The sequence below is a fragment of the Python bivittatus genome, unplaced genomic scaffold (genome assembly GCF_059951505.1).
Source record: "Python bivittatus isolate LINGU-HERP-01145 unplaced genomic scaffold, Pbiv_v1 ctg000160_np1212, whole genome shotgun sequence".
In the NCBI taxonomy this organism is placed as follows: domain Eukaryota; kingdom Metazoa; phylum Chordata; class Lepidosauria; order Squamata; family Pythonidae; genus Python; species Python bivittatus.
This window is the reverse complement of record NW_028277076.1, coordinates 1,816,893-1,832,188: the sequence shown is the minus strand read 5'-3', so window position 1 is coordinate 1,832,188 and position 15,296 is coordinate 1,816,893. Positions and strand designations below refer to the sequence as shown.

General features: G+C 48.4%; 1 protein-coding gene across 1 annotated transcript; it reads right to left on the bottom strand.

Annotated features, from left to right (window-relative positions):
- Positions 1 to 2,023: 2,023 nt before the first annotated feature.
- Positions 2,024 to 13,559, bottom strand: URM1 (ubiquitin related modifier 1). The gene is made up of 5 exons (XM_007434062.3): positions 13,467 to 13,559; positions 9,693 to 9,763; positions 4,565 to 4,646; positions 3,116 to 3,164; positions 2,024 to 2,808 (listed from the first exon to the last, which is right to left on the bottom strand). Exons 1-5 carry the CDS (start codon positions 13,499 to 13,501, stop codon positions 2,740 to 2,742), a joined length of 306 nt encoding a protein of 101 aa, XP_007434124.2. The 5' UTR covers positions 13,502 to 13,559; the 3' UTR covers positions 2,024 to 2,739.
- Positions 13,560 to 15,296: the final 1,737 nt, after the last annotated feature.

The following is a 15,296-nucleotide window of genomic DNA, read 5'->3' as shown; positions in this document are numbered from 1 at the left end:
CCAGTGACTTTGACAGCTCCGTTGCAATGGAGCCAGAGAGCCACCTGCTCCAAAACGGCCAGGGGTTCATCCCATTTGCTGCCTTGCGTGTTTAGGATCAAGAGGGTGAAAATCAGCCCGTTGGAAGACAAGGGAGAAGAGGAAAAACTACCACGGAGGTTGGAACTGGCACAGGGGACATGAAGACATTTTAAAACAGGCATTTTATGCCATCGCCGGTAGGATTTGCTGGACAGAGGAATTATTTAAGGAGAAAACATTCTGTCCAGTAGCTCATTCCCTTGCTCTTAATCCCTGGAACTCAGAGTCTTTTAAACAGCTCTGCTAACTTGTTTGTCGGAGCCGAAACATTTTAAACGTTCAGTTTAAAGCATCAGAAAGAATCTAGCAACACCTCTCCAGACGAACGTATTTTATTAAAAGGCACAAGCTTTCATGAACTAGAGTAGTTCATAAAACATGCTGGTAGCGTTTTTCCCCTCTTAAGAGTCTTCTGGATGGACCCCAAGATCGTCTCTCTCTGCAGGACTGTGAGATCTAACTCTCTCAGCTTTTACCAGAGCTTGGACAATTCCCCTAAACTGATTTTACAGCTTCGCTAAATAAAATGTTCAGGTCTGTGGATTTTACTGCGCTGATTAAACTGGATACATTAAATCTGCTGATTCATATTCTTGTTTTCAAAAGGACTGATATTCCCTTAATCATATTGGGAGTCCCCTTTTATACTGAAAACCATGCGTGTTTTAAATATCCAGAGATATTTGCTGTTTTTTCCATATCCACGAAACCTGGAACCAATTTTTCCCTTCCGGATTTAGGTTTTTGAACAGCAAAGTTGGCAGCATCGGGAAAAACGGAACGGTTCCAGAATCCTCTTCCAAATGCCTGAGGTTGGATCTTGATCATGCAAAGAGCATTTCTGAGCGCATGCAGAAATCACCAATGAGTAGTTAACTTCTGAAGTGCCGGTTCCTTACAGATGGGTCTAAATCTCTCTGCATCTCCCCTTGGTGAATGAACGCTTTGAGGCCTAGATCGGCAGGCAGATAGGAACCCTACCACCATTGTCCCTGCATTTTGAATTCCTTGTCCAACACGGAATCACTTGCCTTCTTGACTCCATCGCTGCCCAGTGCATCTTGAATGGAAAAACAAGGGCAAAGCTCCACCATCAGGATCTGCACCACCATATTCAAGATTGTAATCAACAGTTTTGAAAGGGATTGCTTGCAGAAACTAAGTTTGGTCTCTAAGCATGTGTGTTTTCTCTCCTCTTCTCGGTCACCTGACTGCCTGGCTGTCTGTCTTAGATGTATCTTATTCAAAAAATCTAATAAAATCAGAACTTAACTATATATATAGAGAGAGAAAGGTACAATTCCTCATTCCATTATTGCAAATGCGTTCAGTTTTTTTTACAGATGGTTTGCACAGAGGTTGACATCTCTCAGGTTAGCTGTCCTGCCAAAAAGGAACCGGAAAAAGTCAACCACGCAAAGGGCATTTCTGAGGACATGCAGAAATCACCAATTAGTAGCAGTCAAGTCAAAAGTCAAAGTCCATTGGGAAGCTTTAAGTTCCCCATAAAACTACTGCCTTGTACAAGAATATTGCCCTTCCCCAACCCTTTCAGATGGACCATCACTCCAGTTTCTAGAACACCTAAGCCCTTCTGTCCAGGAAATTGGGGGAACTCACTGCTAGGACCTCTTCCCCCAATGGACGATCCACACAAGTCTGCCATTTTGTTTCAATGCAGACTAATGGCTCAGTCTTCAGAGGCTGTGTTTTCTCACACCGTACATGAGGAAAGAGAGCATGGCCCAGGCCTTCTTGCAAGATCTGGTGCCGTGGCTTCAGTTGCCAAGAAGGCTAGTCGTTTAAGGTTTGAAGGGAAGAATGGCTTGCTTCTTCTGCAGAAAGAGCGTTTGGCTCGTGAGCATTTCCCCTTCATTTCCAGATGATCTAAAGGCACACTGCCGATTGGAGGGGATTCTGAAATAATTAAAAATAATAATAATCTGCAAATAACACATAAGCAGGGGTAGCACTTTTATTAACTGCTACAGCAGCTGGCAACAGAGCAGGCCTCTGGCACGGCAGATGAAAGGGTACACAAACAATTCATAGCAGGAGGCAAACAGAAGCATTAGCAAGGAGATCTCAGCTCTATCCAATGCTTTATTAACATGTATTAAAAAAAAGCAAGCGAGGGAATCCCTTGCCCCCCTAAATTTAAAGCAAGCATTTGCAGGTTGGCTGCACAGATAGAGGAATTTTCAGTTTGACCAGAAATGCTAGTTGGGGTCTGCAGTTCCAACGGAGACAAGCAAAGGCAGACGGTGGTCCTGTGATGGCCTCTTCTGGCTGCCAGGGAGAAAAAGAGGGGGCTTCTTGTTCACCGGACACCAAACAGCCACCACAAGCCACAGCAGAGCTCGGCTGCAGCCCTCGGTTCGCCCAGCCCTTTCTCAGAGTCAATCACGGTCAAGAAACTTGCCTGACCCAGAGCCGAAGAGAAAGGGCTCCAAAGTCACGTCTTTCCGATCCCTGGCTGGGATTCAAACCTGCAGAGGGAAGGCAGATCCAAGCGCTCCAAAAACCGGCTTTCTTAAGGAGGGTCCTCTTAAGAGGCCAGCTCCACCCAGCTGGGATGAGAGCAAAGACCGGCCTCTTTCCTCTTGCAGGATACAGTTTAGTTTTGTCGTTGCTGCTTTTGGCCCCCTCCCCGGCTGCTTAACCGCCATGTAAGGTGGAGATGAAAACCACGTGGTCCTGATCTTGCAGTTCGTAGTCCAGGTTGCCCTGAAGGAAGGGAAAGAAAGCAAAGGAGGGTCAAGGGGCACTTTGGAAGGTGCTGAACTCCACTTTGCTCCCCGGCCATCCAGGGGAACCCCCCCAGGAGGACTGGGCATCAAATGCCATTCCCAAATAAGACAGAGAACTTGGGGAAGGGGCCCGACAGTTCACTGCAGCATCTGGCAGGAAAGGGAAGGGACTCCCCCAGACCCAACACCATCCCTGGGGTTCAGCACAACCCCTTTGTCTGGCCTCTCAGCCACTGGCCAATGCAGAAAACAGAGACCCTCCAAATGACCGAAACGGGGCATACCATCAGCTCCCAGTCTGCGTCATTGATAAGCACCAGAATTCCTGGGCGCCTGCAGGGAAAGAGAAGCTGGTAAGAGGACAGGCTCCGGGGCTAGGAAGATGCGTGGCAATGGCGGGATCCGTCGGGAGCACACTCAAACAACTGGCTTTCTCAACGATTCTATCACTGATTTCCTTTGGCTATCAAAAAGTTTCTCCCAAGGGTCAGCCAAAATCTGTTTTCCAGTCACTTAAGTGTATTATGTTTAGGTTTTGGGACTCTGTTCTTCTACCAGAAGTTGGAAACGTTGCCGTATTCCCACTCCTAGGACTATGGCCCTTCTCACTTCCAATCTTCTTCGGGGAGAACAACCCTTACACTTCTGGTGGTTCCTGGCAGGAAGTCACGCTCAACGGTGAACTGGAACCTTAGTCCGGTCTACCTAGCTTTAGACCAGCCCATCTGAAACTGAAGTTCACACCCATCCGGACTAGAACCTCCTTTTCTTGCAGGCTTTGGACTCTCCCACCTTAAGGTTTTGGGGGATGCCTCATTTTGAGGCTCCTTTGAGGCTGCTGCTGATAGAGAGATTACCCTTCTTAAAACGGTCCGAGGCAGCACGTCATCAGCAGTTTGGAACAATCCTGCTCATGCCTGTAATTTAAATCTGCCCTGCAAACCGAGCACGGGGAAGCCGACGCAGTGAAAGGAGGCAGCCGCAGTGCCTCCGTGAAGGACTGCCGGCAGCTAGGATTGACAGGAAGCCTGTGCTCACAGTCAAGAGGAATTCCCTATCTTCGGCTGCTAGCCGCGTCCTGCAGTCGCTTCTCCCAGGGTTTGGGGTGGGGTGGGGAAGAGACCCGGCACCCCACTCCCTCCCACCCAGGATGGGGATGAATGCTAAACACACCGTCCCGGTTTCATTGCAGAGATGAAAGTTAGGAGGGGGAGAAACTTGAAAAGGGAGCGGGATTTCCACCAAGATGCTAATTGCAGGAGGCTGGCTACATCTGCATTAAGGCAGCAAAGCCATCTGCTCCAGGGGCAACGTTCTCCTATGGACAGGGACGGTGTGGCGTGGAGGATTAGGAAGACAGGCACAGCGCAGGGGGAGAGAATGGTTCTCCTCCTCTGGTTGGAACAGGACGCAGGGGGCTAAGCCCCGGAAACCTGGGGGCGGTTGGCTCGGAGCAGCGGTTGGAAAAGGGCTTATCACGGAGAAGCTACAGAGCTTGCTGCCCCAGGATCCTGCAACAGGCGCTGGCTGGGTTAGCCTTCGAGAGGGGAGCACAGCTCCGGCCCCACTCAGCTGCCCTGAATTTAGCAGCGCTTCATTGCAAGGCTAAGTTCTGCCCTGCACGAGACTTTCCTGGAAGGAAAGGCCTCTTGGCCGTGTTTGCAAAAGGAAGCTGCAGGTTCCCGTGCTCGGAGGCCTCCCCCAAAGACCCAGGGGCCAATCACGGTACTCACACGGAGTCTCCTTGCACAAATAATTCTGGCCTCTCTTTCAGCAGATTCTCTTTAATCCACACCAGCAAATGTCGGACATTCCCTAAAAAACCAAAAAGGAGAGCAGGAAAGACCTCACAGGGAGCATATTGTAAACAGCCAAAACGTTGTTTTTTCCCCCCTGTTCCTTAGCGCAGCTCCTCTTTTATTTCGCTGTTTAGGAAAAGGCCACATATTGTGTTGAGAGAAGTGTGGGTTTCTCTCCCCCCTTCTTTTTGTAGTATCAATTTGACTGACAACACTAAAAACAATTTTTTTGGAGGGCGATAACATCGGCTCATTTCCTCCTGGAGAGATCAGAAGCAGCCCGGGGGGAGGGGGGAAATTAATTGGTTAAAAGGATCTTAAAAAGAAGACATGTTACTAATACTTAATTTTTTCCCCCCACTGTCTCTGTTCTTCATCTTTCCGCAGGCTTGTTTCTTAAAAGTCACTCAGCTGGACTCCAGTATCTCAGTAAGAACACCGCATCAGCCCTTAGTGTTTATACAATGGTTTCAGACTGTGTCAAGTAAATTATCTTACAGTGTTAATACTAATTTGGTAAAATAACAAACATTTAGCACTGACTCTTTAGCACTATTTATATTATTCAACCTACTCCATCTAAGTTATCTTGAAATCCTAACACCAACCCTTAAGATAGAACCATGATACTGCAGAATGGGATAGAAGGGCAGAGACTGAGGTCAGCATTCATTAGCAAAACCCCTCCTTGATTATTCATCTTATTTTTTTCCCCAATCCCCAATGAAGATACTCTGTTCTTGGAGCACTGTTTAGTGTGCCCAGACATTGAGGCAGTCTATTCATTTTGCAAACAAATAAATACTTTTTCAGCACGCTCAGAGTCACAAGAAGCCCTGCGTCGCTTCCGTGCACTGATTTATTTTCTAACCGTGGTGCCCGATGTGCCTTGATGGGTTCACGAGGCAACCTTAAGGAAATGGCGTTGGCCTCCATTAATAGGACAACCCTGTACTACAGAGGTGATGTGAGGATCACGAGATCGGAAGATGGGCTCCCCCTGTGCATGGAGATCATTACAGCAATGGGGAAGCCAAGCCTGGAACAGTTTTGCTGGGTCTGTGGAGCTGAAAGGAAGCTGTGTCAGCCAAAGAATTCACACTTCGCTCTGGCTGTTTGCTCGGCTGTCTTCTGAGCGGTTCCCAGGGCCTTAGGACCATCAGCCTGGCACGCAGCTTCAAAACCAACACCCAAGTAGGACATTGATGCCCATTCTTTGCTCTCCTGGTTGGGGGATTAGCGATATCTCACCTACAAGCCAGGAGGGCAGAGAGGCATCCCAGTTTCTGTGCCTGGCATCAGGAACTGGACCTTTGTTGTTGGCACAACCCTGGATAACCCCATATCCCACCTTGTCCACAAAGAGGAAAGGACACCACCTTGTCCACAAAGAGGCAGGGAGGAAGAAAGCCATCATCAGAAGTGAGATGTACGCCAAGCCGGTCACCCAGGCATCGGTGCGTCAACGGTTCCATCAATTCTTGAATGAACTGCTCAGACGCTTCACTGGGGGGGCGGGGGGACCCAGCCCTCCCCTGGGCCTTTCGCCCCCCCTCCCCCAAGAGAATGAGATCATTTATCACAGTGACCACGGCCAAGCTTCAATTTGCTGAGGTCACTACCTCCGGCCAATTGTCACCCCGTCGTCATGACAAAGCCCCCTCCCCAGCCAGCTTCCCTGCAAGCCCCTGCTTTTATTCCCCCCGTTGCATGGACGGGGAGAACATTGTAACACCTCTTTTGACTGATAGATGACTTATTCTTCACATTTAAAAAAAAAAATGAGGGGAGGAGGAACAGCCCCACTCCTCTGGCCTGCGAGAAGCCAAATTCCTTGCCGCATGGCTGAATTATGTGCAGAAGGACAGGCTGTGGGAAGGTCACGAGCCGAAATGAGTTATTCTTGGGATGCTGTTTTTCATTTTTATTCCTCTGCCCTCCCCCCCAAAAATCTTAACGACATAACGCAAGGCTGGGGGAGGCCACAAGCAGCGGGAAGAACCCATCTTAGGTATTTTCTCAGATTTGTTTTTCCTCCCAGTCAGGAAACCAGGCCCTCTTAACTGGGGATTACACTGGGGAGTCTCTGCTTAAATAAAATAATATCCACATCACACCAAAAGTGAAAAGGAGGAAGAGGAGCTGAAACACCCTCCCTGGAGTTTAGAGTTTAGCCTCCCTGAGAGTGGCCAAGCCAGCCTCAGCTGCAACATGATATGGATTCAAATTCTCCCTGGGGAATAAAGTAAAATTTAGCTCCCTTGCAACCCAGCCAGCCAACTGTAGTTGGGCATCTGTTACATTTGTCAAAACAGGGGACGCAAGCTATGGTAATTAGATGCAGGAGTATTTCATATCTGTCTGCCCTTCCATCCCACGCTTATTCTCCCCCCACCACCACAACCCCACATCGGGAGCCCCAAGCGGATCCACAGGGCTCAGCAACAAAATTTTGCAGCCAAATTCAAGCCAGGGTGGGGAGGGAGTGGTTCGGTGGATTGCTTGCTCCATGGAGGTGTGGGGTCCAACCCTGAAACTGTGAACTTGCTGTGCTGGCCCTCTCAATTTCTATCCCCCATTTTGGAAAATGGGAATAGTGAATCTGGGCTTCCCTGGAGCTTGTATAAGGACAGAGAAGACTACAACACACGCTGTAGTTCAGCAAAAAAACTTCAATCATTAAAAAGAAAAATTCAGAACAACAAACCGAGGCAATTTGTGACTCAGGTATTAGATTCTAAATGTCTGAGTCCTTATGCCAACTCCTATGAAGCGTGGTGATGTTTTCAATTATGTACCCTCCTTAGATGGAAGCTGCCAGATATTAAGATTCTGAGAATTCAGCTTCTGTTTCTCTGGCAAACCATATGTTTCTAGTCCTTAAGGGTGTCAGAGACCTGACAACACGACAACTGAAGCATCACTTTCCCCTTTTCTCCCTATGCACTCCCCCCCCCCAGGAAGTGGGAATGCGTGGCTCAGCGCCCTTCTGTTTGACAGGTTGCACTCAAGGGTTCAGAAGGCACTTTAAAGCCCTGGAATGCAGCTTTAGAAATGGGCCCCCATATTCTGATAACAGAGAGGAAAAAGCAAATGCAAACATTTGTGCCACATTCACCCAAAAGAAGCAGGAAAGCCTTGGCTGGAGGAAGGAAGGACTGAAATCAAGCAAATTTAATTGAGGTTGATCAAATGTTCAGTCATTTGATTCCAGAAATCTTAGTGAGTTCCGTGTATTAAAAAACTAGATGCATATATGAATCAAAGAAGGGGGGGGAATTCTCCTTGTTTTTAAATGGAACCCTCTTCCCTTTTTCTCTAACAGAGGCATTAATGCAGAAATGCCTCCTGTGCTTCACAGAGATCTGCCAGGGAGAAGCACCTTGAAATAAGATTTAAGTTGGTTAATCTAAGAGAGCAGTTGACTGATTCAAAACCCAACGTACTAAAGATTAAAGCCCTTACATTAAGTCTCTCTTGATTCTCACAGCTATCGAGTGGGGTAGAAAAAATGTATTTAGTACTGTTTAGGACAGGCTCCTCCAAAAAGCTATTCTGTCTCATCCCAGCTTTGCAAGGGGTCAGATTTAAACTCTGCCCATCCCAGAAGGTTCTTTCTCTTGCCCCGTCCACCCCAACCTTCAAGAAAAGACACACCGAGGCCCTTTAACGCAAACAGCTCCATTCTCAAGCTATATTCCCCCCCCCCCCCATCAGCACAATGTCACCCAGCTTCTCAGCAGTCATTTGAAAGGGGAGAGAAAGCCATGGAGAGGATTGGCAAAGGAGGAAGGGGGGGGAGAGGGAGGGGAGATTTACAAATGAAAGGAATCAAGAATGGAGCAGTTTGTGGGATAAAGTTTGTGGGATAAAGCACTAGGGGCTTTACAGATGTGTGTGGGACAGGGGCGGCCCATTGTTTAATTAAGCAGAAAGTCGCTCTTTTGAAAAGCAATTTTGCACAGGAGCCCCGAGCTTCGGCAAACAGCCCCTTGTGAGGGAAGGCGGGCCGCGGAGGAGAAAGGAACAGCTGGCAGTGTGAACTGTGTGAAGCAAAGGCTGCGCAGTTTAAAGGTCTGCGGACCCTCCCCCTCCCTCCCCGCACACAAGTCCTCAGTCACCTTTTCAGCAGGGGGGCCACCCCTGCAAAGGGTAGCAGATTGGGGGGAAAAAAGGGACGGGGGATTTCAATTGTGGGTTTTCTTCCTTCTCCGCTGCATCTCCAGGACCGCGCTGTGAATCTTCTCCTCCTCTCCAAGATGCCTCAACTACAGGGACTTCCCAAGATTTCTCCCATCCCCTCCTCTTTGCCTCCTCTATGTCCTGCCCAGTCAAAGAGAGAAAGTGGGAGACCCCCGTCCTGAGTTGCTCTGGAGACCCTTGCAGGAAAAGACGCTAAGCCACAAACCATGGTTTGCAACTCATATGACAGCAGGCCAGAAAAATCCCTTGGAATATTAACCGTGTGTGTGTGTGTGTGTGTGTGTGTGTGTGTGTGTGTGTTGGTGCTCAGGCTCTGCTCAGCCTGGGAAAACTATATTATCATGGGCCGGGTGCCTCTGCCACAGAGACCGAGTTCCAATGGGTCTTGACTAGAAAACAGTTTGAAAGAGAATCTGTTTCATTTTTGTCAGCGTTCAAGCCAGCGCAGGAGGAGAAGGGAAGCTGTTCTCTAAACACAGCACAGCCAGCAACCACCAGAAAAACTTCTTTGCTAGTTGTACTTCATCCCTGAAGGCTCCTCCCTGAATGGTTTTCCTGGCAACTTCAGTAGGATCTTTTGGCATCAGAGGAAGGCCTTATTTTCCCCAAGAACCGTTTTGCTGTCTTAGAACTTGAGTATTTTTAAAAATCCATTTTACTTTATGAGGGAATGTCATTATTAACAGGCTTCCTGGTTTTTATTTGTATTATTTGTGGTACTCTCCATGAAGGTGTCGGTGTGGTTTTTAAAGATGTCGTGATGGTATAAGTTTATGTTTTAAGGTAGACTGCCGAAAGAGGCTGTTATTTAAATAAATAAGCATCTACAAGTGCCTGTTATCAATCAGTGAATACTCACAAGGTTCAGGCTGGTTGGGCAAATTCACCTGATGTTTTCTTACCCCATCAAACAGGAGTTCTGCTCCACCTCTGAAATTCAAAATGGTGGGGGGGGGAGGAAACATAATTGTGCAAGGCTGGTCTGAGAACCATTAACATTTTAAAGCTAAAAGTACAGGAAGGAAGACAATTATACGTATAGAGTCTGCTTTCCTGGAAAGCTTAAAGGAGAATTCACTGAGGCCCAGAATCCCTCTGTCCTTTCGCTGGCACTTTGTAATGGCTCATACTCATAACCATGGCTGAGCACGCATTTTAAAAATCCTATTTTCTCCATTCTGTATTTAAATAGTTTGTTGGGACTCTCAGAAAGCTTTTGTGCCTAGATCAGCCCAGATTTAGGGCCTGGTTGTCAAAAGTATCACCCTTTGCACGGACAATGATAACAACCAGATTTTAAGATACATTTTCTCAGCCCTTTTCCAGACTTATTCCCTCAGCCAAGATTAACAGAAAGCAGAGCTTCCAAACCACAAGAGCACCATTACAGAGTAAGTTTCAAAGATGTCTTTTCTTTACACCTAACCTTTTAGCATCCATGTTTGTGAAAGAGACCCAGCTAAGGAATATGAAAATATTACCAGTGGAATATTCTCAAGTTTTCAGTCCCTTTAAATCCAGCGATGTGAAGAAAGAGTTTTGGCTGTACTTTTCCACGAGCACAACGCCTCCTTTGTAATGCCTACTGAAATGCTATGACTTCTGTGCAGTTGCTCTCCTCAAAGAAAGCTGTTGGTCTTGTCCAATTTTTCTCCCCCACCTCCCCCCCCCCAAATTGTTATCTGAAAACTGAAAATAGTAATTATTAAATGTTAGACAGATCTAGAGATTCATGCCGAATGTGAGCTTTAGCGATGGCCGGAGAGGGGAATCTTTTCTGCTTGCTGTGAAAACAAGCTCACACTTTGTGTGTTCCCACAGATACTGGGATGGGAGATAAGGTCCTTTCTGTAACATGCTAGCTGGGAGAAACTCAGCTGCAACACTCACAGATAGAGAACTCATTTAGGCTTTTCCAGGAAAGGAAGGGAGCGGGCGAGAATGACTACACACACTGCTATTCTGGAGAGTAAGAAGAGTATCAGTGTCTATATGGGCAGCGGGGGAAGATGCAGGTGGAGTTATGTCAAAAAGATTCCCTTTTATCTGCCTTCCCCATCATCCTATGAGACTTATGGTCTAATACATCTAGAACGCATAAGCTTGGACTAATATGAGATGGATATAGAAATATTGGACTCTTATAAGCCTGGGCTAATACAAGATGGACATAGAAATGTTGGACTTCAACTCACACCACACTTAGCCAGCTTGATGTAGTCAGGGATGATGGGACTTGCAGTTCCACACTCCCTAGAGGGTCGCTTTTACACAGGGAAGTCAACTGAACCCTATCTTATGTCAGTGAGTGGATTAAAAAAAAAAGTATCTGAAAAGCAAATAACGCTGAGAACGTTCCGCTCTTATCCAGAATTGCTTTACTTCAGACAAAGGGCTTAAACCAACTGGTAGCAGAGGGAAAATGATTCACTATGCTTTAAAAAATCATTCCACGCTTATAAATGTGAAACCTACTTTATGTATATTATCATCCCAGACTTGGTTCTAAAAGGTGTGCATTCCAAACACACCTCTCTATAATCATTTAAGATGTCCACCATGTGGGCCCACTTTTAAGTACCAGCCAACTGGATGATTTAGTAAGAGCATTTAATGAGAGCAACAGTGCCAAAGGAAGTTGTAAATGGCTAATCTTGACATATACTGGCCTATTTTTTTAAGAGATAATGCATCTTTGTGATGCACGAAGGTCAACAGATTTATAGCCTAAATCTTTTAAATTAGGTATGCTTTCTTCGTTAAATACCTATAGTACTTCTCACGACTGCATTATTGCTTTTTTTTTTGAGCGATACCCTTGATGCATGCTGAATTTTTGTGCTTTTTTGATGGCAGTCATAAATTATTCTTATCCTGAGAAAGCACCGCATCTCACATCAACGCTTTGTCAAAAAATACCACCTCATCTGCAATTTAACATAGTGCCTCTTTCTCTATTTAATATGAAAGCCTTGTCCCCCACTGTCGTCATAACGGAAAGGCTGACCACTAAATGCCAGAAGCGGTTTCTTAGGACTATTTGGGTTTTTTTTTTTAAGTGTATCTATATCTCAGAGAAAGGAATTATGTAGTTGACCCACACTACAGTATTATGTAGTTGACCCACACTGTTCTTTCAGTGTGGATCAGCTACATAATACTGATGACACTATGGTGTTGGAATTCCTACTGTATATGAAAACCTTTGAATGTTAAAGCCAGAGATATAGGGACCAGTTTGGGGAATAATGAGAAAATGCCACTCTCTGCACATTCATATTCATTCTTTAGGGCTCCTTCAAACATTCTGCTACTCATTTAAAGAACACTGAATTCTGGAGGCACGGACTAACTATCAAGACGGAAAGTAAATAAAATAATGAGCATATAATGTCCCACGTTTCTTAGTGGTTTACCAGATTCTCCAAGACGTTCCATTATAGCCAAACATTCTTATCCAATCAAACCCTCCAATAAAGGCCTTAGAAGAGTCATACCACCTTCACCTGACGCTTCCTTGTGGATCTGCTACCTTCTCCTTCCTCTAAAACAGGGTTCCTCAACCTCAGCAACTTTAAGATGGGTGGACTTCAACTCCCAGAATTCCCCAGCCAGCCAATTCCCAGGGAATTCTGGGAGGTGAAGTCCACTCATCTTAAAGTTGCGGAGGTTGAGGAACCCTACTCTAAAAGATGGTATTTTATGCATCCTATCACATCCTACCTCTTTCCAGAATCTTGCTAGATCCAAATTTAAATCGAAATCCAAAGCTACAGGTTAATCTCTCTAGCTCATTCCAGTTGGGGGTCCATTCTCCCATTGCCTTTAAAGACGCAAGAGAAAACAGCTGGAAGGGAATAACATTTTCCAGGCCCCAGTCTCCTTTTTCTGTTAATGCCAAGGATGAAAACTATACAAATGGCTTGTATTGAGAGGGTGGTGGGTTTTTCGATTTTGGGTAGCATTTTCTGGCATGGGTGGGTGTTCAAACAATGCCAAGTCCCCCATGTTCTCCTACGTCTTATTTCTCACCACAAAGAAAGGCACAAGAATAAAAAGGCAACCGGCCGTCGGATTGGACCCTCCACCCACAAACGTGGGTCTTCTTCACACCCCTCCATTGCCCTCCGCGGCTCTTCACAGAGAAGGGGGGGCCCCTGAAGTTGACTTTGCTGGCCGTTTTATATATGGGGGCAGGAGCTGCCCGGAGTGTATGAATAACAATAATTACTTATTTATTATTGTTATATCAGGTCTGCCACCAAGGAAAACGTTCCCTAAGTGACCACCCTGCCATGGCCTGATGAATTCTGGCCCATCCTGGCTGGAGAGGATAGGAATTGTAGTCCAACACAGCCAGGAGGCAGTGCATTGAAGGAAGTTGGGGCACAGCCCCATGGGGGAGGGCTTGAAAAGGAGGAAAGAAGGGGGATTTTATTTCCCGGGTCCCCCCAGCCCCCCGGCCCCCCACCTTCTAGACCATAAAAGGCGCTCAGTCACCCCCAACCTCATTCCCAAGCACCCGCCCTCTAAGCCCCCTCTTCCGGCCTCAGCCCCACGAGAGACCCCCCCGATGCCCCCCTCCTCAGCCCCCTTCGTTATTTTCTTCCCCCTCGCCCGGCGCCTCCCTCACCCGAATTCCAGCTGAACAGACAAGGGCGCCGCCATCTTGCCTCAGGGAGCCACGCTGCCCACACCGGAAGCGCCCCCCGCATCCGGGTTAGGCGCGGTTGCCGCGCAACGAGGGCGGGGACGCCTGGAGAAAACCATAGAGAGGCCAAGGCGGCTCTCGGTCTCTATGGTCCGCTCTTCTTTCCCCCCTCCCCTTCCTGCGTTTGGAGAACTGCTGGATTGCAGCTCCCATGGTGCTTGGCAGCCTGGGGAGGGGATGATGGGGGTTGTAGTCCAGCACTGCTGGAAGGCAGAGGAGTTTAAGTCGAGAAGGGCTTTTTTTTTTTTTGCCCTTGCAAGCGTTAAATGAGAAAACGAGCAACGGATAACAACACTGGCGTTGTTAAACTGGGACACACAACCGAGTTTATCTGATAAACGTGGGTGAAGCATGGAGGATGCAGGATGCGCCTCGATGACATGCGGTGGATGTTCCTGGATTAAACTGATCTGGTTTAGATCCAGTTCAGCCTCGGCTCAGGGCTCGTTTGCACTAAAAACCCAAGAAAGAGGGAAGGGGAGGAAAGGAAAGGAAAGGAAAGGAAAGGAAAGGAAAGGAAAGGAAAGGAAAGGAAAGGAAAGGAAAGGAAAGGAAAGGAAAGGAAAGGAAAGGAAAGGAAAGGAAAGGAAAGGAAAGGGAAAGGGAGGGAAAGGGAGGGAAAGGGGAGGGAGGGAAAGGAAAGGAAAAGAGAAGCTCAGAGAGTTTACCAGGGAGCCTGCTCAGAAAAGGCCCAATTAATTTCCAATCAAGGCTTTGGGGGCATCTGCCCGCAGCTGCCGGGGCGCTCACTCTGGCGAGCCGAGCCGAGCCGAGCCGAGCGAGCGAGCGCCGGAGAGCAGGGGGAGGCCGCCAGAGCCCTTGCAGAAGCAACCGTGACAATGGGGGCTTCCTGGCCCCGGGGCGGGGGGCTTTGTTTGATTTTGCCAGCCTCCGATCCGGCTCCCCTCTGCAGCCAAGAACAAGGGTCTGGCGAGGGGGGGAGGGCGAGCCGATGCCGGGGCAGGGGGAGAAAGGTCAGAGGGAGTGAACGCTTTCTTTCCCCCATTCATGTGGTAATGGGGTGTCACGCAGAGATCACGGAGGCAGAGGCCGACTCTGGGCCGGGGTTAAACTGCCACCGGGAAAGAATGCCGAGCGCCCAGCGACAGACTCCTGCCTGTCATCCCCGGCTTGCGAGAAAACCCTCCAGCTCCCCGGGCCTGCAAGGAGGGCAGACCGCGCTGCGCACACACCCACACACACACACACACACACACACACACACACACTTGCAGGCGCCTTGAAAGCCGCCAAACAAAGCCGGAGGGTGTTCAAACAATGCCAGACCCCCGCCTCAGCCTTCAATAGGGGGCTCTAAGCAGGCGTTTAACCTTCGGAGTCGCTGAAAGTGATCCTCAAAAGCCGTGGGCCTCCCTCATTATCCGCCGCGCCAAAGGCCACTTGGCCGGCTGCAGCAGCTTCGGGGAAGGCGCGCTGGGGGGCCACGCCGCGGCCTCCCCAACCCGGGCCCCAGAACGCTTGGCCCCCCAAAAGTGGAGAACAAAGCGGGAGGGCGAAGAAGCGCTTCGTGGTTTCCACCCAAAGCGGGATCCCAGGGCGGCTTCCAGAGGGCAAAGGCCTTTGCCAGGAGGTGCCAACGGCCTTCAGAGGCCCGGCCGCAAACGGGGTTGCGACTTTTCCTTCGCGGATCGCCGATGCAGGTCTCGCCGCCTCCTTGCCGGGGCCCCGCTCCCCATTTCTCCGGCCTGGCTTTTTAGGATGATGTCAGGCCATCTCTAAGCCGACGGCAGC

What these genes read in the sequence shown, in the direction of transcription:
- URM1 (XM_007434062.3), bottom strand. Translation starts at nt 13,501, where the DNA reads ATGGCGGCGCCCTTGTCTGTTCAGCTGGAATTCGG. An exon ending in TCTGTTCAGCTGGAATTCGG is followed by an intron (nt 9,764 to 13,466) that starts GTGAGGGAGGCG and finishes TTTGAATTTCAG; the next exon opens with AGGTGGAGCAGAACTCCTGT. An exon ending in ACGCAGACTGGGAGCTGATG is followed by an intron (nt 2,809 to 3,115) that starts GTATGCCCCGTT and finishes CCCTTCCTTCAG; the next exon opens with GGCAACCTGGACTACGAACT.